The 22,758-nt window shown below is 43.1% G+C and overlaps 4 protein-coding genes across 6 annotated transcripts; 2 read left to right on the top strand and 2 right to left on the bottom strand.

The window, feature by feature from the left end:
- Positions 1–1,673: 1,673 nt before the first annotated feature.
- Positions 1,674–6,411, bottom strand: LOC131131235 (uncharacterized). Its single transcript, XM_058075732.2, has 7 exons — positions 6,115–6,411; positions 5,428–5,552; positions 5,105–5,171; positions 4,755–4,911; positions 4,532–4,674; positions 2,562–2,672; positions 1,674–2,365 (listed from the first exon to the last, which is right to left on the bottom strand). Exons 1-7 carry the CDS (start codon positions 6,265–6,267, stop codon positions 2,186–2,188), a joined length of 936 nt encoding a protein of 311 aa, XP_057931715.2. The 5' UTR covers positions 6,268–6,411; the 3' UTR covers positions 1,674–2,185.
- Positions 6,097–12,084, top strand: LOC131131233 (patatin-like phospholipase domain-containing protein 2). The gene is made up of 9 exons (XM_058075729.2): positions 6,097–7,044; positions 8,257–8,489; positions 8,691–8,756; positions 9,454–9,663; positions 10,779–10,839; positions 10,911–11,057; positions 11,124–11,253; positions 11,406–11,510; positions 11,570–12,084. Exons 1-9 carry the CDS (start codon positions 6,834–6,836, stop codon positions 11,739–11,741), a joined length of 1,335 nt encoding a protein of 444 aa, XP_057931712.2. The 5' UTR covers positions 6,097–6,833; the 3' UTR covers positions 11,742–12,084.
- Positions 12,085–14,132: 2,048 nt separating this feature from the next.
- LOC131131234 (patatin-like phospholipase domain-containing protein 2) lies at positions 14,133–18,534 on the top strand. The gene is made up of 9 exons (XM_058075731.2): positions 14,133–14,434; positions 14,855–15,087; positions 15,216–15,281; positions 15,941–16,150; positions 16,222–16,282; positions 16,351–16,467; positions 16,613–16,739; positions 16,926–16,975; positions 18,209–18,534. Exons 1-8 carry the CDS (start codon positions 14,239–14,241, stop codon positions 16,969–16,971), a joined length of 1,056 nt encoding a protein of 351 aa, XP_057931714.2. The 5' UTR covers positions 14,133–14,238; the 3' UTR covers positions 16,972–16,975; positions 18,209–18,534.
- On the bottom strand, positions 17,070–22,573 carry LOC131131232 (G/T mismatch-specific thymine DNA glycosylase-like). Of its 3 annotated transcripts, XM_058075724.2 has the most exons (11): positions 22,446–22,573; positions 21,635–21,702; positions 21,240–21,400; positions 20,734–21,044; positions 20,589–20,658; positions 19,752–19,887; positions 19,581–19,663; positions 19,410–19,504; positions 18,759–18,930; positions 18,545–18,691; positions 17,070–18,371 (listed from the first exon to the last, which is right to left on the bottom strand). In XM_058075724.2, the coding sequence occupies exons 2-11, from the start codon at positions 21,691–21,693 to the stop codon at positions 18,244–18,246; spliced, it is 1,362 nt and encodes a 453-aa protein (XP_057931707.2). In that variant the 5' UTR covers positions 21,694–21,702; positions 22,446–22,573; the 3' UTR covers positions 17,070–18,243. The 3 variants fall into 3 exon arrangements, with proteins under 3 accessions (XP_057931707.2, XP_057931710.2, XP_057931709.2); XM_058075727.2 differs by lacking the exon at positions 21,635–21,702; XM_058075726.2 differs by lacking the exon at positions 22,446–22,573 and having other exon boundaries at positions 17,070–18,368; positions 21,635–22,438.
- Positions 22,574–22,758: the final 185 nt, after the last annotated feature.

Consider the following 22,758-nt stretch of genomic DNA (forward strand, 5'->3'; position numbering starts at 1 on the left):
TCTATTTTGTTTTTCCACAAATATGTTCATATATTGTGTTCTTCATATTGTTGATTTTGTAAAAAAAAATATCTGTTGAGAAAAAAATCTTTAATTTGGCAAATATTGGTGGTTATAAACCATAATGAACAAAGCAGATGCTAGCTACTGACACCTGGAGGACTCAAGTCGAACAGCATGATAAACTGTATTTTTTCATCTTTGAAATATCCCCATACTGTTGTCATTATAAAATGCTGTACCTCGTGGAGACCACTAGGTGGTAGTGTTGACGTATTTGGTAATGGTAATGGTTTTATTTCATTTGAACATGCATCAGATTACAATTGAGTGCATCCCATAATCAGTTCACAGTTCCACATGTCCAAAAGGAGTAGAAAGAAGCAAAGCTCAATATAGTGACAATGTCAATATAGTGATATATATAGCACATCATGACTGGTTCAAGACTCTTCATCCTTGTATTTAGCAAACATCAACTGCTTGTATTGTTTCTTGAATTGGCTCATCGTTGTGCATTGTTTGAGGTCCTTACTCAATCCATTCCATAGTTTGATTCTACATACTGAAATGCTATGACTTTTTAACTTAGTCCTAGCATAGAAGTGTTTCAAATGTACTTCTTCCTTGAGATCATATTTCTCCTCTCTTGCAGAGATGACATTTTTAGGTAATTGGTTATTTTTAGCCTTGTGTATTATTTTAACTGTTTGAAGATTAACTATATCAGCAAGTTGAAGTATTTGTGATTTTAGAAATAAGGAGTTAGTATGTTCTCTGTAGGCGGCAATTGCAGCAACTTTTTCTGTGACAAATTTTTCCTTTTTGAAGAAGTGTTTTGATGCAGTTGATTGAGGCCTCGGAGTCCTTATTCCTTCAGAAAATATTGTCATATTAGGAAGACTAACGGGCTGTATGAACCCTTCCAGTCCGTCTTCCGTCCCCATCACAGCACCGAAACTGCACTCATCAAAATCACCAACGATCTCCTCACTGCAGCTGACACCGGTTCACTTTCTATTCTCATCCTCCTTGACCTGAGTGCGGCCTTTGACACCATCTCACACCCCATCCTCCTCAGTAGACTCTCCTCAATTGGCATCACCCACACCCCCCTCCACTGGTTCCATTCCTACCTCACAGACCGCACTCAGTTCATACAGCTTAAGTCTTTCTCCTCCGACCCCTCCCCAGTCACCTCAGGTGTGCCCCTGGGCTCTGTCCTGGGGGCCCTTCTTTTCATAACCTACCCTCTCGCCCACGGCCATATCTTCCGTAAATTTAACATTCACTTCCACTGCTTCACGGATGACACCCAGCTCTACCTCTCTTCCAAACCTAACTCCTTCTCTCTCTCCATCGACAGCTCCTTTAGTCTCCCTCTCCCCTCAGGTCAAGAGTCTGGGTGTCATCCTCGACAGCACACTATCTTTCCAATCCCACATCAATAACGTCACCAGGTCAGCTTACTTCCATCTGCGCTCCATTAATCGTCTACGCCCCTCCCTCACTTCCTCCCTACGCCCTGTCACTTCCCGCATCGACTATTGTAACGCTCTCCTCTTCGGCCTCCCTCAAAAATCCCTCCATAAACTACTGCCCGGATCATCACCAGAACCCCCTCATCCCACCACATCACCCCCATCATCCTTCAGCAACTCCACTGGCTCCCTTTGACTCAAAGAATCACCTACTAAATCCTTGTGTTCACCTACAAGTCTATCCATAACCTTGCCCCCCCTAACCTCTCTGACCTCATCCACATTCTCAAGCCATCCCGTTCCCTCAGATCTTCCGCGCCCCTTCATCTCACTGTTCCCTCTGCACGTCTTAGCACTATGGGGAGCAGAGCGGCTGAAAGCTCTGCTCTGGAACTCATTGCCACCAGACCTCCGTAACTCTGCCACCCTTCCCATCTTCAAATCCAAACTCAAAACTCATCTGTTCAAACTTGCCTATTCTCTTTAACTGCTTCACATGCCCCCCTCCCCCTATTTATTGTATGTTCTTATTTATTGTATGTTGTCTTTTATCTTGGTGTTTTTATCTACTGTACAGCGACCTTGGGTGTCCTGAAAGGCGCTTTTAAATAAAATGTATTATTATTATTATTATTATTATATACCCCCAAGGTGAGGATGGGGGCTGGCTGTGGGTAGTGTGGGTGTGTGGGGGGGGGGGGGGTTCAGGCCTGGCCATAGGAGTCATTAAACCGCTCTGTGAGGTAGGTACCCCCTTGGACTGGGGGGTACTTGTTGGAGCCGTCGATGCAAGTGATGACGGCCTCGTCGTCTGGCTGGACAAAGAAAGCCAGAGACTGCCGTGTGCTAGAGTCGCCAGCAGGGGGCAGCAAAACTCTGTGGAGCTGATGGACAAATTGAACAGTGAATGAGGAGTGTAGAGTTCTCTGGTAATATTGCCACGGTCCCCATAAACAGACTTTGTTTACATATTTTCAACAAAAGTAGGCATTTTGTGTTGTGCCCACATGTGTTTTGAGGCTACCAAGTCATTTTTGTAACAACATCCACACATAAATATAGAAAAGGCAGTGTGCTCACCACAGAGACAAAGCGGTCACTAGTCCAGCGCTGCATCAGGTCAGCGATGTTCACGAGAACCGCCCCGGGGACACAAGGGGCACAGATAAACTCACCGGAACGTTGACGCACCTGAAGGTTGATGGTGCACATTAAAGATTTTCTCATTGGTGATCAGTGTTACAGTGAAGAAAATAAGTATTTGAACACCCTGCTATTTTGCTATTTCTCCCACTTAGAAATCATGGAGGGGTCTGAAATTTTCATCGTAGGTGCATGTCCACTGTGAGAGAGATAAACTAAAAAGAAAAATCCAGAAATCACAATGCATGATTTTTTAACAATTTATTTGTGTGATACAGCTGCAAATAAGTATTTGAACACCTGTGTATCATCTAGAATTCTGACCCTGAAAGACCTGTTAGTCTGCCCATTAGAAGTCCACCTGCACTCCATGTATCATCCTGAATCAGATGCACCTGTTTGAGGTCGTTAGCTGCATAAAGACACCTGTCCACCCCATACAATCAGTAAGACTTTAACTTGTAACATGGCGAAGACCAAAGAGCTGTCCAAAGACACCAGAGACAAAATTGTACACCTCCACAAGGCTGGAAAGGGCTACGGAGCAATTACCAAGCAGCTTGGTGAAAAAAGGTCCACTGTTGGAGCTATCATTAGAAAATGGAAGAAGCTAAACATGACGGTCAATCTCAATCGGAGTGGAGCCCCATGCAAGATATCACCTCGTGGGGTCTCAATGATTCTAAGAAAGGTGAGGAATCAGCCCAGAACTACACGACAGGACTTGGTCAATGACCTGAAAAGAGCTGGGACCACCGTTTCCAAGGTTACTGTAGGTAATACACTAAGACGTCATGATGTGAAATCATGCATGGCACGAAAGGTTCCCCTGCTTAAACCAGCACATGTCAAGGCCCGTCTTAAGTTTGCATATGACCATTTGGATGATACAGAGGAGTCATGGGAGAAAGTTTTATGGTCAGATGAGACCAAAATAGAACTTTTTGGTCATAATTCCAATAAGCGTGTTTGGAGGAAGAAGAATGAAGAGTACAATCCGAAGAACACCATCCCTACTGTGAAGCATGGGGGTGGTAGCATCATGCTTTGGGGGTGTTTTTCTGCACATGGGACAGGACGAGTGCACTGCATTAAAGAGAGGATGACTGGGGCCGTGTATTGTGAGATTTTGGGGAACAACCTCCTTCCCTCTGTCAGAGCATTGAAGATGGGTCGTGGCTGGGTCTTCCAACACGACAACGACCCGAAGCACACAGCCAGGAAAACCAAGGAGTGGCTCCGTAAGAAGCATATCAAGGTTCTAGCATGGCCCAGCCAGTCTCCAGACCTGAACCCAATCGAAAATCTTTGGAGGGAGCTCAAACTCCGTGTTTCTCAGCGACAGCCCAGAAACCTGACTGATCTAGAGAAGATCTGTGTGGAGGAGTGGGCCAAGATCCCTCCTGCAGTGTGTGCAAACCTGGTGAAAAACTACAGGAAACGTTTGACCTCTGTAATAGCAAACAAAGGCTACTGTACCAAATATTAACATTCATTTTCTCAGGTGTTCAAATACTTATTAGCAGCTGTATCACACAAATAAATTGTTAAAAAATCATGCATTGTGATTTCTGGATTTTTCTTTTTAGTTTATCTCTCTCACAGTGGACATGCACCTACGATGAAAATTTCAGACCCCTCCATGATTTCTAAGTGGGAGAAATAGCAAAATAGCAGGGTGTTCAAATACTTATTTTCTTCACTGTATTTGTCAAGTTGGGCACAACTGCGTTGACTAAATAGTCATTTCAGATAATGCCTTCATTCAGGGTTGATAAAGTAGAATTTTTTTATACACTTAAGAATGGCTTTCGGATTATACCATGGAAGACATTATTTCAACTTCTGTTAGTTTGCTAACATAGTTTAGGGTCTGTGAGTGCATGTTTTCAGAGAGGTTTCCTTACCTGCAGACCTTCAGAACTCTGGAACAACAAGGTGATGCTTCCATAATCAGAATGCTCTCCACATCTCAGCTGACCATCCTTGGCCAGCTCTCTGTTGACCGGAGGGTAGTACAGCGAACGCAGGGTTGTGCCGTTTTCATCAGCTACAATGAGACACATGCGATGTTTCAAGACCGGAGTTAACTAAAATGACTAATTCCTGATAGAAAAGACCCACACATACTTCCAATGAGGCGGTGACCACTCAGGAACACGTCAGGGTCTAGATCCAAACTGTGGGCCATCACCTTCAAAATGCGTAGGCTCAGCTTTTTGCAACGTTGAAAAAAAGCCGTCTGGCTCTCCTGGAATCCCGCCACAATCTCAGGGGAAGGCCACTTCTAATAAACAGATAGTCAAACTGAACATTTCTAGAACTTTTGGCCTGATGGAGTTTTTAAAAAATGACATTGTGATCAATGAGGAACATTTTATTGAGTGGCTTTATTAGTGAAGTTGATGCATACAAAAGAAACGTGTACTTTCAGCCAAAATAGATACAACATATAGTAGGGGTCTGTCTGTGGGACTTACTATATCAGGATGTAGTGAAGACATGTTAAATGCCTCTTTCAAGTCTCCTGGCTTTTGTGGATTCAACCTGAAACACAGAAACAAGCTTACTGATCAATTAGGAGCACATTAATTATTGTCGATATGTAAAACAAATGGTGTGAATTAAATATCAGAATGGACAAATGGTAGGATTAAATAAGCTGTCCTTCCTACTCCTTTTCAGATTGTTGAATGGTGAAAATGTAGAAGTGATGTTCCTCAATGTAGGGTAAATTAGTAAACATACAAAAAAATAAATTATACAAAGGTAATTGGCTCAAGAAAAAGGGGGGATAAAACACCTTTCAGTTTCCAGAGCTACCCATCCGTGGTTAGCACAGTTTGGGAAGGTTTTCCTACTCAATGGGCGCTTCATGTGGTCTGGCTGCAGGAAGAACCTCCTGGAAGCGTCCATGACAGCATCCACCTGCACAGATATCTTACTTCTATAACTACAACCTCAGAAAAAGGCATGCAGGTTTACATTTTCACTGTCACACGTCAATAATAAAATATAAAATATTCGTTGGAATGGCCAAGGTGAGACCATTACTCACGTAGGGGTGTCAATCAGTTAATACCTCTGAAATACAGTATCTAGATGGCCGGTTGGCTACCTATAATTAACGGACCTCAGTGTGCCCATGCAAGAAACAATTAAGCCTTTTTTAACTTTCGCAGCCACCGTAGTTCTCATTCGGTCGCCAACGCGGAAGTACATTATACATACATAAACATTTAAACAAATAAACATTCGTTTGTTTGTTTGTTTGTAGGTATTATGCTTCACGCTATAGCCAACTTTTCATACACAATGCTGACATTTACATTACATTAAGTGCGTTTTACTTCATGTAAACTTACTTCCAGAAAAGAAAATTATACCGACTGAACTTTAACAGCTGGAGAAGAGAAAGAGGAGTGGCTTTAACTTTCCACCATCATTTCTGCGACATTGTTCTTTATCTTTATCTTTATGTGAGTCTCACCTCCGCCTGAGTAATGCCAGTGTTGTCCAGGAAGACGAAGCCCACATCGGTAAAGGCTGTCCTTATGTCTCGGCTCAGGTGGTCCAAATCTGCGCGGGAAATATCCTCAACTGTGAGGCTGCACGCGCTGAAGTCCACCACCGGAATGCTCATATTTTCGTTAAAAAAACAAAACCTTTGTATTTGATCCCTAGACTGGAATTAGACTCGAATTATTGTCCGAGTCTAACCGAATGCACTCGACGCGGAACTGGTTCGGCCAAGGGTCATATTGGTGGTTGGGTTCAACAGTCACATGACCGCTCTTGACTAATCAGTGGAGGTGGACTATTGATGTAAACATTGATATCATCATCATTACCAAGGATACTGTCAGTATCGAATCGATACTATTATCGATACTATTATTTCATTCTTAATGTATTGTATTTGTATATGGTTAATTGTTTGAAAATATTTTGTTCGCCTAAATCTTTGCTACGTGTGTTTATTCTGATTATAAGGCAAAATCACTCCAGTATAAAAAGTGTTAGTATTGGCAATACCGAACCTGCATTTGATTGGTATCGGATCCATACCATAATGTGCAGTATCGCCCACCCCTGCCAAACAGAGGAGCACCAGTGTGACGTCATCGTTATCCGCTCACCTTTGGATGCCAACACTCACACAGGTGATACGTGTAGCTCATGTTGCATGTTATATGCATGTAGTCTGACATGCATGAAGACAAGGCAAGGATGTTCAGCTTGAAGCAAAAGGAGTGGAGCATCTCGTTCGCAGGCTGTGGTTTTATGGGCATTTATTACGTGGGCGCCAGCAATTGTCTTCTTCGTCGGTTCCCGGCTTTCATCCACAATGCTTCGAAAATTTACGGAGCCTCTGCAGGGGCCTTGATGGCGGCTGTTCTCACCACAGGAGTCCCTCTGGGTGAGACGGATTCAACTTCTAAACTCACTCCACCTGATCTCTTTCACTTACACATTCATGAAGTTGTCAACATGGATAAAAATATACAAAATAGAGTATATACTGTGTGTATATAGATACAAGGTTCAGTGCCTCGCAAAGGTCTTGTTGTTTATCTGGGTAATAGGAACAATAAATAATACCTGCACTTTTAGGTGCTCTTTTGTATTCGGTAATAGCTTATGCTTCATTCATTCATTTTCTACCGCTTTTTCCTCACGAGGGTGCTGGAGCCTACCCCAGCTGTCTTTGGGTGAGAGGCAGGGTACACCCTGGACTGGTGGCCAGCCAATCACAGGGCACATATAGACAAACAACCATTCACACTCACATTCATACCTATGGACAATTTGGAGTCGCCAATTAACCTAGCATGTTTTTGGAATGTGGGAGGAAACCGGAGAAAACCCAAGCGTGCATTGGGAAAACATGCAAACTCCACACAGAGATGGCCGAGGGTAGAATTGAACTCTGGTCTCCTGGCTGTGAGGCCTGTGCGCTAACCACTGAAAATACAAATATAATATAAATGAATGATTTAATGTAATTCATGATATATATGTATGTGTTTGTATTTGTATTTGTTTTCATTACAAATGATCTTAAGGAGCGGCACGGTGGACTAATGGTTAGCGTGCAGACCTCACAGCTTGGAGCCAGGGTTCAATTCCACCTTCGGCCATGTCTGTGTGGAGTTTGCATCTTCTCCCCGTAGGTTTTCTCCGGGTACTCCGGTTTCCTCCCACATTACGAAAAACATGCTAGGTTAATTGGTGACTCCAAATTGTCCATAGGTATGAATGTGAGTGTGAATGGTTGTTTGTCTATATGTGCCCTGTGATTGTCTGGCGACCAGTCCAGGCTGTACCCCGCCTCTCGCCCGAAAACAGCTGGGATAGGCTGCAGCATCCCCCGCGACCCTCGTGAGGAAAAAGCGGTAGAAAATGAATGAATGAATGAATAAGCATTAAAGTGAAATAGGCTGTCCGTCAAAAGTTTAAGACCACAGCCTTAAAGAGCCAAAATCTTGGCAAAAATGTGTCATTTTCTTGCGCAGACTCATGGCCATGACCAGGGGTCTTGGTCTCACAAAGTTTGGTGACAACTGCTATTGTGCAGTACTCTATATACTGTACTGTAGTGTGTAATGTGCTTTGTTTTTACTTCCTGTAGAGAAATGTTGTGCTGATCTGATGTTCATGGCAAAAGAGGCCAGGAAGCACAAGCTTGGTCCTCTGCATCCATCTTACAACCTGCTGCAGCTGGTCAAAGACTCCCTGCAGGCCGGCCTGCCTCAAGACGCTCACCTACGGGCTTCTGGGAAACTTTGCATCTCGCTGACTCGAGTGCGAGATGGTAAGAATGTTCTGGTGTCTGACTTTGACAGTCGAGATGAGCTCATTCAGGTGAGAGGCTTTGCTGCCAACCAATGCTTGTGTTGTCAAAGTGTACCTAATGCATATTATGTTCGGAGTGAGAAATGATACGAATAGATTTTGTGTAATTTCCTGTGTTAATAGGAAGAATAGTGTATTTTTTCTAAGAACATCACGCCACCCGTTTTGATTCATAGTGTTACTTCATGTCGCAATCTGACTCCTTCATAGGCGCTTCTTTGCAGCTGCTTCGTTCCATTCTACTGTGGAGTCATTCCTCCCACCTTCCGTGGAGTGGTGAGTTTTCAGGACACTCATGGCTCTTTTATTTGCATGCAGCACTCCAGAATTCAAGTCAAGAAAGAAGAACATGTGGGGCGGCACGGTGGACGAGTGGTTAGCACGCAGACCTCACAGCTAGGAGACCAGGGTTCAATTCCATCCTCGGCCATCTCTGTGTGGAGTTTGCATGTTCTCTCCGTGCATGCGTGGGTTTTCTCCGGGTACTCCGGTTTCCTCCCACATTCCAAAAACATGCTAGGTTAATTGGCGACTCCAAATTGTCCATAGGTATGAATGTGAGTGTGAATGGTTGTTTGTCTATATGTGCCCTGTGATTGGCTGGCGACCAGTCCAGGGTGTACCCTGCCTCTCACCCCAAGACAGCTGGGATAGGCTCCAGCACCCCTCCGCGACCCTCGTGAGGAAAAAGCGGTAGAAAATGTGTCTGAATGGCTCAATTTGCACACTTTTGTGCGATCCAAATGCTCTGTTGAGTGGTTCCAGCATTAAAAGGAGACAAAACGTGGGTAAATATTGTAATCATCATTTACAGCACTACACTGTCAAATTTGGCATGCAATACAAAGGTATTCCATTAAAGACACACTGATTGTCATCCTATACTTGTCATTCGCACACACCCGCACTATTTCTCATGGCCTGCAGGTGAGCGTAAGAAATAGATTGACTCAAATCCATTTGCATTATGCAGCATTATGTGGACGGCGCAGCCAGCGACAACCTCCCCCGCTGCCACAACAGGAACACCATCACCGTATCCGCATACGCCGGCGAGAGCGACATCTGCCCACGGGGGAGCACGCTCAACTTCCACGAGGTGCGCTTCAACAACGTCAGCATCCAGGTCACCTCCGAGAACATGTACAGGGTCACCAGCACCTTCTTCCCGCCAGAGCCAGAGGTGAGAACCTAAAGCATACAGCATACATATTAATCGCATACAGACAAATGTAAGAATGCAAGCGTTATATTTTTCATTCATTCATTTTCTACCGCTTTTTCCTCACGAGGGTCGCGGGGGGTGCTGGAGCCTATCCCAGCTGTCTTCGGGTGAGAGGCGGGGTACACTCTGGACTGGTCGCCAGCCAATCACAGGGCACATATAGACAAACAACCCTTCACACTCACATTCATACCTATGGACAATTTGGAATGTGGGAGGAAACCGGAGTACCCGGAGAAAACCCACACATGCACGGGGAGAACATGCAAACTCCACACAGAGATGGCCGAGGGTGGGAATTGAACCCCAGTCTCCTAGCTGTGAGGTCTGCGCGCTAACCACTCCCACGCCGTGCCACCCCAGTTGATGCAACAAATTCAGCAAAATTTAAATGGAACATTTTTCATGTCCGATGTATTTTTGCGTTAAAGTTTTTGAGAGTCAATTGCTGATGAAATCATCAATCGGTGACAAAGCTGACTTGCAGTTCCCATTTTCATAGCTAGCTAATTCAATGCTAACAAGGACGTTTTTCATTAAAAATACACAAGAACACAGTTAGATGTATTAATAACACAATGACATTCACGCCATGTTGAACGCTATCCAGAAAATGGACCCAAACCAATACAAAATTTAAAAAAGTACACTCAAAAAATAAATGTTTAGCCTCAACAAAAAAAAAATCAACGCAACAATTTCCATTAGTCTTTCTTAGTTATGACAAGTTATGTGTGTGTGTGTATTATGTTACCAAGCTAATTTTATTAAGCCATGACAACTTGAATTTTGTTTTAAGCTAACCACCAATAAAATTTGAGTGTATATGACATGCTAAAGTTCATGTAATAGCCAACATTATTATTTGAACATAACTTAAAAAATAAAGTTAGCAACTTAGAAAGTTTATCTAAATCAATTAATTACATTTTATACATTGCATTTATGTATTAAATCAAGTGGTGTCAACAGATACTCTGAATTACTTTTTAGAGTATATAAATATTTCAGTATTACTTTTTGGAAGACAGATGGTCTACTCATTTAAACAAGTACATGCACATGTCTTGAAGGTGATGGCTGAGATCTGCCACAATGGCTGCATGGACGCTCTCCGCTTCTTGCAAGACAACAGTAAGGGCAAAATGACCTTTAGTAGGATGGAAATCTGTTTTTTTGCATCTCCATTGTCACCCTCTGCACAGATCTGATCAACTGCGAATCTCCCGAAGGGAGTCTGGAGCCTCTTACACCTCCATCGTCACCCATGGAAGGTCTGGAGACCGGTGAGGACCAGGACTGGTGGCAGAACCATGACTTCATCGAGAACCTTCCTCTGAATCTTAGGAAAGGTAACAGGTACACTTTAATAGATTCCCCACAGGCCAGACTTGGTAAATATAAACATGTCCCGTCAGTGTTGTGTGCCGCCTGCAGGGAAAGACACCCTGCTGGTGGGCTGCTGTCTCACGTGTCTGACAAGGTGACCTCCATCCTGTGGCTCCCCAGCACCAAGTCGCTAGAACCCGCCTTCTCGCTGGCCCAAAGGTGAGACAATCTCCAAATCTCCAAAAAACAATCTTGAGTCAAGATAGCGTGGTCATTATGTGATTACGTAGTCGTACAAGCCGACTTTGTGTGTGCTTTCATGACGCCCCTCCGAAGGTTGGACTATATTGATCCAAATACCGATGTTGCAGACTTCTGCACTGGCTGCCTGACGTGCGCAAAGATGTGAGTTGGTTCTCCAGTCTGGCGGGAGGTTTCTACAAGAGAGCATGGCTGACGGATGATGAGGATGAAGGGTATGAAAGACGGCGTGATGAAGGTGGCTTCAGTGTTTTAACACTCTGCGATGTCACAGCGCGCCGCCGCTCATGCGCAGATGCTCCAGCCTGCCGGCGGGTCTCAACTTGTTCCACATCCCGGATGACGGCAAGACCACGCCTACGTGTGGCCTCTCACCCAGTGACACGGACCACATGCCCCTCACGCCCCCACCGACTCCTACCTCAGGAAGTGAGATGACATTATGATATTTGAAAGGAAGTTAATTCATGGATTAACTCATGAGAATAAATCAAAGTTAAACCATCAGTGGACGTTTTATTAGGTACACCAGCTAATGAGACAAAAAGATAATCATGTTGACTTTTGATTGACACAGGGGTCTCAAACTCAATTTACCTGGGGGCCGCTGGAGCTAGGGTCTGGGCAAGGCTGGGCCACATCAGGTTTTCCAAAAAAAAAAAAAACGCATTTATTAAAAACAGAAAAATGAATAAACTTTGCTTTGGTTCCGATTTTCTACAAGAAAAGCTCTGATAAAACGTTCCACTGTTCTCAAATATCTTAATTTTTATTTTTCTGCACAAAATAAGATCAAGAATAAAGAAAACAATCAATCAGTAATAAATAAATATAATAATAATAATAAAACGGCAAATAATTAAAAATAAAGAAACCACATACAGTTGGTCGGTAGACAAATTATTTTTTTCAGATTAAAATTAACAAAGCATTATTAGAGCCCTGTAGACATGACAAAACACGACAAAAGTCACATTTATACTTTTTTTATTTACAACATATTGTGCAACTGCAGGGTCTTGAGACACATGCTAACTCGCAAACTAGAGAGCTAGCGACCTAAACGGTAGCCTTCAAGTTATTTCCTTTAAACTTAAATAGCCAAAAACGTACCACTTCCACACCGATAGGGAGGATAACTATTAACAGTTATTTAACCTTTAACATGAACATTTATCAAACGTAATAATTTTTTCTGGGTACATAATACCATACAGCATACATATCAAACTTGCGCAGGTCGCACAAACATTAAACTTTCATATCAAGGCGGGGGCCTCAAACTAGTATCCTGCGGGCCACATTTGGCCCACGGGCCGCGTGTTTGAGACCCCTGCTTTAACAGTTTTACTCAATAGGAAACATCCCGGAGTGGTTGTCAGGTGACAGTGGAAGAGGAAGAGGATTTTTTTCAGGCAGTGTGAATCCGACCCACCCTCTCACCCCCTCCCACCTGCAGTGGGTTGTAAGATAAACATGTTATGAAAGTGTCGTAAGGCAACTCTACCCTTTTAAACTTATAGCCCTCCACTAGAGCAGAGGAAAGGTCAACAATAATGAAAGAAAATGATATGGTACTGGAAAAGAAAATCTTGTACTTACATTTTATTTTCATTCATTCATACATTCATTCATTTTCTACCGCTTATCCTCATGAGGGTCGCGGGGGTGCTGGAGCCCATCCCAGCTGTCTTTGGGTGAGAGGACTGGACTGGTGGCCAGCCAATCACAGGGCACATATGGACAAACAACCATTCACACTCACATTCATACCTATGGACAATTTGGAGTCGCCAATTAACCTAGCATGTTTTCAGAGAAAAACCCACGCAGACCTCACTGCTAGGAGACCAGGGTTCAATTCCACTCTCGGCCATCTCTGTGTGGAGCTTGCATGTTCTCCCCGTGCATGCGTGGGTTTTCTCCAGGTACTCCGGTTTCCTCCCACATTCCAAAAACATGCTAGGTTAATTGGCGACTCCAAATTGTCCATAGGTATGAATGTGAGTGTGAATGGTTGTTTGTCTATATGTGCCCTGTGATTGGCTGGCCACCAGTCCAGGGTGTACCCCGCCTCTCGCCCGAAGACAGCTGGGATAGGCTCCAGCACCCCCCGCGACCCCTGTGAGGAAAAGCGGTAGAAAATGAATGTTTCTTTACTTTATTTGCCTTTTATTTAACCTACGAAACAAAGCTAAATGGCATTATATGGACTTTTCGAATAGAACACATTTTTGTTTTTTTACTTTACTTGCCTTTTATTTAACCTACAAATGTGTCACATCATTTTGCCTGATCCTGCACATATACACTAACTTGCCACTCCTTGAATTTTCAGAAGTCGAAGGGCAGGTATCTCTTTTAGTTATCGGGCATTATAGGCACTTTTTGCCAAAACATACATTTGCAACTGAGCCCTAATTTGCTGATATGTATCAGAGACACTCCTAAGAGAAAGACTAAGATAGAGATTTCTGGCCATTTATTCTTCCACTCTATTTTTCTATCTCAATCCAAGCGGTCGAGGCAGACGTCCGCCCCACAGACCCTGGGTTCTGTACAATGTTTCTCCCCCACAGGGAGTTTTTCCTTGCCTCCGTTGCTAAATGCTTGCTTATGTGGGGATTCAGTTAGTTGTTTTTTTTTTATTTATGAGTGTGACCTTCATGTGTAAGGTGCCATGAGATTACTGTTGTGATTTGGTGCTACATAAATAGATTGAATGGAATGAAATCTAAATCATAACATAACAAAAAAAAAACACAGCATGTCAGTGGAAGTCCAGTGAAGGGTTAAACGAGATGAGTGTGTTATGAAAATAGTGGTAGTAAACTGACCTTGTAGGTTGCGCAACACCACACGGCGGCCTCAAAAGAGAACAGCAGATGTTGACCAAATCCTGCGGAGAAGATCAGTCATCATCATTGGTGCTTGTTCTTCTTGATGGCGCGTGAGAGCAGACGGGATGAAGAGTGGAACATCTCTTTGGCCGGCTGCGGCTTCAGGAGCGTCTACTACCTGGGAGCGTTGACTTGCATCTTGGAGCGAGCGCCCCATCTCGTTCACGGTGCTTCCAGAATCTGCGGCGCATCGTCGGGATGCCTTGTGGCCGCGGCGCTGACCGTCGGGCTTCCTGTTGGTGAGGAGTGACCTTTAACCTCACTCAATAATAACTGTTCATTGTCAGGATGTTGTTATGCATGGAACATTTTTCATTTACTGTATGTGCTGCTGTGTCCTTTGTGGGAAAATAGGACCGTTTGAAAGGTTCACTGCTGAGTTCATAACAGGGAAGACATTCCAGTGTGAGGTTCAAGTCCAAAGGAAGCGATATGGACCATGTCCTATTTCATAACACAAAGACATCAACAACACACCAGGAAATGACATCTGAATGCGGAAATGCTGCATGGAAAGTTTGAAAAAAAGGCGTAAATTCTTCAAAATGGAGAAAATTGTGATGTTAGAATTTTTATAATATCAAAAATAGATAACCTGAGTTGAATATTTTCATGTGTGAATGGTTTGATAAACTGTAAAACTGTCCATCCATCCTCAGAACACTTGTGTGTGGACGTGTTGAGCATGGCTAAGGAGGCCAGAAGACACCGTTTGAGTGTCTTCCACCCGACCTTCAGCCTCCTGCGGACGCTGCGACACTCCCTGAGTGAGAAGCTTCCAGAAGACGCTCACCTGCGGGCCTCAGGGAGGCTCTGCGTGTCCCTCACCAGAATATCCGACGGGAAGAACGTCCTGGTGTCTCAGTTTGACAGCAGGGACGAGCTCATCCAGGTCCACTTCGCTCTCTCACTCCTTATGTTGGCCACCTCTGACGTCCTTGTTTCTTAATGTCCATCTTTGTGTTCATCCTTGGCGCCATGCTTGTGTTGGATCCATCCTTGTGTGCTTCATGTTTGCAGGTGCTGATGTGCAGCTGCTTCTTCCCCATTTACTGTGGCTTCATCCCGCCTTCATATCGTGGAGAGGTGAGCCTACAGAGACATGGACATCCTGGAAAAAAATATACGAAATATAGTATATACTGTGTGTATATAGATACAGTATTCAGTGCCTGACAAACGTCTTGTTGTTTATCTAGGTAATCTGAACAATAAATAATACCTGATAATAGATAATACCTCTTTTGGATTCGGGAATAGCTTATGCTTCATTCATTCATTTTCTACCGCTTTTTCCTCACAAAAGTCGCAGGGTACACCCTGGACTGATCGCCAGCCAATCACAGGGCACATATAGACACACAACCATTCACACTCACATTCATACCTATGGACAATTTGGAGTCGCCAATTAACCTAGCATGTTTTTGGAATGTGGGAGGAAACCGGAGTACCCGGAGAAAACCCACGCATGCACGGGGAGAACATGCAAACTCCACACAGAGATGGCCAAGAGTGGAATTGAACCCTGGTCTCCTAGCTGTGAGGTGGGAGGAAACCGGAGTTAGCTTATGCTTATGATTGCAAAATAAAATCCTCTATCATTCATTGAGTTTTATTATTTAATTGGGACAAAAGTGTTGACTCAGGCATTATATTATATATTATATATTTGTATAATGTGTATGTAGGTGGTGGTGTTTAAGGACACTTGAATTGTGACCTTTTATTGATGTGTGTGTCAGCTGTTCATGGACGGTGCCTTGAGTAACAACATGCCGCTGTTCGAGCAGCCTAACACCATCACCATGGCCCCCTTCTCCAGCGAGAGTGACATCTGCCCCAAAGACGCCGCCTTCACTTTCGTGTCCGTGCACTATGCTAACCTCAGCATCCATGTGACCATGGACAACGTGCACCGCGTCTGCACATCCTTCCTTCCCCCTGCACTCGAGGTGGGTGTAGTTCTGGAATCATGGAGTCTTTCAGCTGTAGACAACCAACACAAATAAATGTTTACGGACAGGAGTTGGCTGACATCTGCCGCAGTGGCTATGTGGATGCTCTTCATTTCCTGAGACAAGAAGGTCATGAGCCTCATCAGCACCGGTGACTTCCTTAAACAGTACATGTCAACATTGTCTTTGTGTTCCAGGTCTGCCTGAAACATCTTCCTCACAGGCCAAGATGGACAGTCCAAAGACAGCTGATGGAAATCTCCAGGGGCTGGAGCAGAAACACACAGCGAACCTTCCACTTAGCTTCAAAAGAGGTCTCACTTTATCTAACTCAATAACTCCAAACACAATCGTACGTAAAACAAATACTTCTCTGGACTAGAAAGGGTTAAAACACATTATTTTAAATCCAATAAAATCAGTTGTCTCAGTCAAATGTTTTCTTCTGTGTATTGGCAGTGCTGTGTGCAGCGTGCAGGGACACGGGTCACATCAGTACTGGTAGAACCCATCCACTCAGAACTTGGATCTGTCTGCTGACTCCACTCATGTTGACTGCAGAGCTGATCTACTTCTTCATAAAGAGGTAATGACAAATATTTGTGGTGTTGTAACATTGTAACAGATGAAATACCAGGCTGTAGTCCAGGTATTTATCTATACACTAAAATACATACGGGAAAGATTTCCAGTATTTAGTGATTGTTGCTAAAAAATCAATTATTTTCATATACATATGAAAGAATCCACTAACTTGCAGCGTCATTGACAGCCTGCTGGTGACCACCACCAACCTCATTGCACAGTGGCGACCATGACAAGGTATGTGCATACCTTCATGTTGGTGTTTTTTTTAAATAAAAAACACACCCAAGTGAATGAAATCAGCTGAAAAATAAAACGAACCACTACCGTGTAGAAAAAGCACCATCAGGACATTTTAATAGACAAACTTCAAATTCCTTGTGTGTCATTTTCAAGGACATAAAAAAAAATTCTAAAATTGCTAAAAGAGTAAACTATATTTCATGGCAAAAGGCTGCTGAGGTAATTCACGGTGGAATCCGTGATAGCGACACCAGGATAGTGATAGTCATAGTGGATGCACATTTTAAAAAGACCAGTCACATCAGGATTTAGTCCGTGTAACAGCATAGCTTCTTAAAAGTGAGCAGCACTCCTCCACGCTCACTCTTACTGCATCACTGTGCAGTATTTCTGTCAGTGGGAGATCATTGAAAATCAATGTGAGGCTTGACGAGTGCTTGGTTGAAAAAAAATAACTCGTCACAAGTAGACACACTCCAAAATCTTGTAGAAAGTATTTCCAGAAGAATAGCGGCTGTTTAAGCTGCACTTCCTGTATGTCTCAAATGGTTTGTCCATGCAGTCGACAGCTAAGGGTTTTAATTTGCACACTACCGTACTTACACTTCACCACCTTAACTATACCGTGTACACTGCATACTTGGTTCCTATGTGTACCAATTTTGACAGTGTAGTACTGTGTAAATTAGAATACCTCCATCGGTACCCTTCTATAAGTATACCGTTTACACTGTGTACTTAGTTCCCAAGTGCGCCAATTTGACAGTGTATTGCCGTCCCATATAAGCACGTGACCACTGCAATATTTATCCAATTGCAACCACTCAAGTTAATCCCTCCCCTTCCAGTGGCTATGATGGAGGGTGGTTCGGGTCCATCGCTGCACACTCACCATCCGGGTACTGGGCAGTACTTGTGTAATCAAAATGGTATAGGTGTACGTACGAGTGTGAATTCAAACAATGATGAAAGGGAAGGTAGCTGTTTCAAGTAATGTGCTGCCCCCAACTGAATTAGTTTTCCTTTTCACCAGCAAATGAACAGTTTAAAAAAGGACAGTCAAAAAGTCGTTGTCCCTGATTTGAGGTCGGTAAAAACGATGGCCGTGAAGATCATGGCACAAGAACAAAACAAAAATCTAAAATGAGTGCAGAAAAAAAAGATTCTGCAAAACACCTACAAAAGTCTAAGAGTGGAGCATGTCCGCTAATGATTATTATTTTCAAGATGGGAGGAGGACATCGTGGCCTCACGTCTCCTTCTCATGAGCCATCGCCTCCCGCTCCTCCGCTGACATCTGACCCATCGGCGAACGACTGCGACATCCATTGCCTATCTGGAAGTTGGCCTTCTGAACTTTGCGATGTGCTTGCCTCCTGTGCTCGCTCTGCTGGGTAGGGTGAGAAGGGGACACACAAATGTGAGGTTACAACAATATTACTGCATCCTTACTTCTGCCAAGGATGATTTAGGTCAAAGTTCGAGTATCGTTTCTGTGTTTTTACTGCATTTAAATGGCTCAAACAAGATGTCAGATTGACCTGTGTGTGTGTGTGTGCTTACCTGAGTTTTCACTTGGTGAGAAGGAACAGTGTCCGTTGGCCTGACTCTGGCCTCCTTCAGCTCCTGGCTCCACGTATGCTCCACCATATGCGTCCTCATAGCCTGGATCGTACTGCTCCTCCTTGATGGCGAGCCTCTTGGCATCCTCTGTGGACACACACAGACGTGTCAAGTAAACACAGCATCTCACCAGCATCATCATCATCATTCATACCTTTGGCCAGCTTCAGGTCAAAGGAGTAGTTGACCTCCTCGATCTCTCTGGGCCTGAGTGCGCCCCGTAGCTCATCTCTGAGCTCCCTCAGCTTGATGTAAAAGTGTACTTTGTCCTGAGCGCGAGGGAACTGAGCACAGCGAGCGCTGGATGAGGGCATCAGGTACAGAGCCTGCGAGCAAGGGACAAGACATTTCAGGACTGCTTTCTTGACTTTGCATTGAAATTTACAGGATTTTGCTGACTTTTGATTGATGCCGACACACAATGTCCCATTTCATTTGTCTTTAATGTACAATGATGTACTCCTTACACCACCATAAATGTACTTTGAATTGAAATAAAATAACATATTTTAAAGTAATGAAAGTGACATTATTGCATGACCTATTAGCATTTTGCTATTATGACAAAACACATCACAGTTTCCTTATTAATTTTAAGGCTAAAAGGCAGACTGCCTTTTAAGCTTGTTAGATATGAACTGATTGAAGGAATAAGAGTTGAATTTGTTGTATGCCTTAAAAATTAGCTTGAACTGCAAAATAATGACACGCCATTTTGGAGAAGTCGTATCTGGTGAAAAGAGGACTATTGTGTGCACATAATTGCTGTGAGTATCAAACTGATGGCTAAAAGATGTTTACTCACCACTTCACAGTCAGGGATCTTGTGTGGCTGCAAACCAAAGTCAAGTTTCTTTGGTTTTTTACCAAATAGTTCTCGACAAAACATTTCATATATGCCTGTGAGGAGGGAGGGGGAAAAAAACATGACATCTCAATGGAACTGTTTCTACAGCCACAGGTTAGCAATGCTTACATTTGCCATTGAAAACGGCAATGAGAGGTTTGTAGTTCTTTAGCTTCTCCACAAGAATTTTGCCTCCTTCACGCAGCTCTTTGCTGTAATGACAAATAAACATCTTGTCAACGAACATACTGCATAACCAACATAATAACATTTTCAATAAAACAAACAAGTAAGGACTACCTTGAGAGGTCTTTGCTCCCTGGCGTCGCCCTGGCAACCATGTTGGTGAAGCCCATTTTGTACTTGCCCGGCAAAGTGGTGTCATGCATGTGGTTGAGCTGCTCTTCTGTAAACCCAGACAGGAAGAGACACTTCCCTAAAAAAATAAGAGCAGGCAGTTGATCTTTTTGGCCAACAAAAGGAGCCTAAACATGCAAGTCTTCATTAGGGTCTTTTGTGGCAACACCAAATCACACAAAATAATAAAAAAAAACTTTGGCTATCAAATAAAACTAAATTGTCACATAAATACTAATTATGGGCGCAACGATTCCTCGAATAATTTGAGTAGCCCGATTAAAAAATTCCTTGAGGAATCGCTTATGTCAAATCACCCACGCTGAGAACAAAGTAGGAAGTGAATGCTGTGGGAAGATTGAAGTGATAAGAGAACGGGACAAGGCAACGAAAGAGAAGGAAAACAATATGTAAAAGACAGACAGAAAGCGCGGCTAACCATATGTAATAATGTATCCGTTGTAATGCGGCACTTATAGTACATACCAAAATAACACATCTTATATGTTCTATCATCTCCTCCCCAATGGAGCGTAGAGACAAGGTTAAATTAACCTAGCACAAATGGGTCAATTTAAGCTGAATGTACTTTTCTAACATAACCTGAGCCATGTGGAGGGCTAGCTATCTCAGTGTGTGGCACGATGGTAACGTGACTTCATACAGGGTTTATTTCATCTGCAAAAACAGTGTTGGGACGGAAAATAAAAACAATTTACAGTAGCTGGCTAATCAATAGCGCGCGTTTCGGGCAGACCAACACCATCCAACAAAACTTACAAAAATGATTTCCAGGACCAGGAAACCAGCGTCCAATGTAAGCTGCCATCAACCCTGGATTGATGCCAATCTGTAAGGAAGCAAATGTACAATGTTTTGTGCTGCTGGTCACCACTTTTAAAACACGTCAACACAAACTGCTTACGATGACATAGTCCAGATTGGGCTCCAACAGGTCGGGGAGGGTTTTTTTCATGACTTCCTCCTCAGACATTCCTTTGAAACGGTCCACTTTCCGCTTCACCTTCTTGAAGCTCTCATCAATCTTCTCCTGCTTTCCGTCAGCCTGACCCTCAACGTTCTTCTTGGGCTTCGGGCCTGGTTTGGCCTTGGGAGCATTTGGGTCCTTTGGGGGCTTCGGTGCCTTTGGGGGCTTTGGGGTCTTTGGGACTTTTGGTGGTTTAGGTGCGCCTGGTTCCTTGGCCTGAGCTTGTCTGCCTCTCTTTTTGGCCGGGGCTGCAACAAAAATGTTATACAGTATGAACAAATTGGTTATAATGATCTTTTTGAATATATACTAAGCAACAACATATTGGTATTTCTTTAAATGCAGAAGTACAGAAATAATTCAATAACATTCATTTCGGAAGTGAACTGAAGTGAGTTGTAGAACTTGGTGGAAACGCGCCTACACTGTGAGGATAAAATTACGTTTGGTTAGGTTGGCAGGCTCTGGCTGCTCCATCATGGGTTGAGGGTTAACCATGGGAGGTGCAGATGTTGCTCCGTTCTGTGTCTCTGGGTAGTGAGACTGATGGTTGAAGGCAGAGTACTGGGCTTGGAGAGCTTGGAACTGCTGAGTAGACTGAATCCTGAGGCATGGCAAAAAAAAATTGGAGGAGGGAGTATTGACACATTAGGCAACACATTTCCTGGTAATTATATTGAACAAATCTTACAGTGTCAGTGAAACAAGGTTAAATCTCAAACTTAAATTAAAAAAATAAAAAATAAAAACATTTTCACAAACAATGTACATGGTGCACATGCTTTCAATGTTCATCACACTTGAAGGTTTGCATACATACACTCATGTGAAAACTCACCACTGCTGGAGATACTCCGAGGACCCGACAGGCAAGGAACCATTCAGCCTATCGTCCATCTTTTGGGCCTTTAATTTTGTTCAATAAATCAACATGCATTTTGACACATTCAGATTAATGGCAATGTAGGTGTGAAACAGAACTACGGTGGCCACCAGGGACTTGCAGCATTTCTCTCATGCAGTTGTTTTTTTAACTTTTGTGTGGATTTTTGCAGCATGTTTTTTTTTTTTTTTAGCATTTTTTGATTGTGAGTCGTGTATGTGACCCAACATTTTTAAGTTGTAGAATTTTCCAGTCGCATTTGTGTTATGGTGGTTTTGGTTTTAGACCTTGCTGGGCTTTTGCTCCTGCGGCCACCGCACTGAACGCAAAAAAAGTTAAAAAAAAAAAAAAAAAAGAAAAAAAAAACCAAGAACAAAAATAAGAAATGATAAGTTACGACAATGGTGAAACAATAAAACAAAATGTAAAGTTACTGCACATACCCGGATTTATAAACACACACTTCTTAAAAGTTAAACACACAATTCTTCTATAATGGCTAACCTAACAATGTTGATCCACAATGTAAAGCTGGCGTTGTGGTGAACAACTGAATACAATATTCTACTTTCGAACCACGTAGGTTTACTAGTCGTCGATATAAACTGCATTTATTAGAGAAACTCTATAGAAGAGACACAACTATGGCTAATATTAGCCAACAGCTAGCTTGCTACTACAACTAAGCTAGCACGGATGAATGATTTCGTGTCTATAATAGAATTGAAAGGAAAAGTAGTCGAGTGGTAACATGTGAAATACATACCTACGCAGTGTGTTTTTTACAGATTCTTCGACGGGGAAGATGTTATTTTCCCATATATACTGCTCTTTTACTCAGAACATTTAAAGAGCTACAGCGGCAACAAAGACGTGACAGCGCAGTCCCAGTCAACTTTGACACGAGGCGAGTCCAAGTCTACGATTCAGTGTTCGAAATAAAGGCACCGTGAAAACATAATTAACGACACAATATTGTTCGTTTTAAACAATTGTATGGTCATACTTAAATGATTGTGTTAGTTTAACTTTGGCTGCTTATGTACCTTACCTCGGGTGTGTTTAGCATAATACAGTAC

The sequence above is a fragment of the Doryrhamphus excisus genome, linkage group LG1 (assembly GCF_037039965.1).
Source record: "Doryrhamphus excisus strain RoL-2023G ecotype Guam linkage group LG1, RoL_Dexc_Guam_v1.1, whole genome shotgun sequence".
Classification (NCBI taxonomy): domain Eukaryota; kingdom Metazoa; phylum Chordata; class Actinopteri; order Syngnathiformes; family Syngnathidae; genus Doryrhamphus; species Doryrhamphus excisus.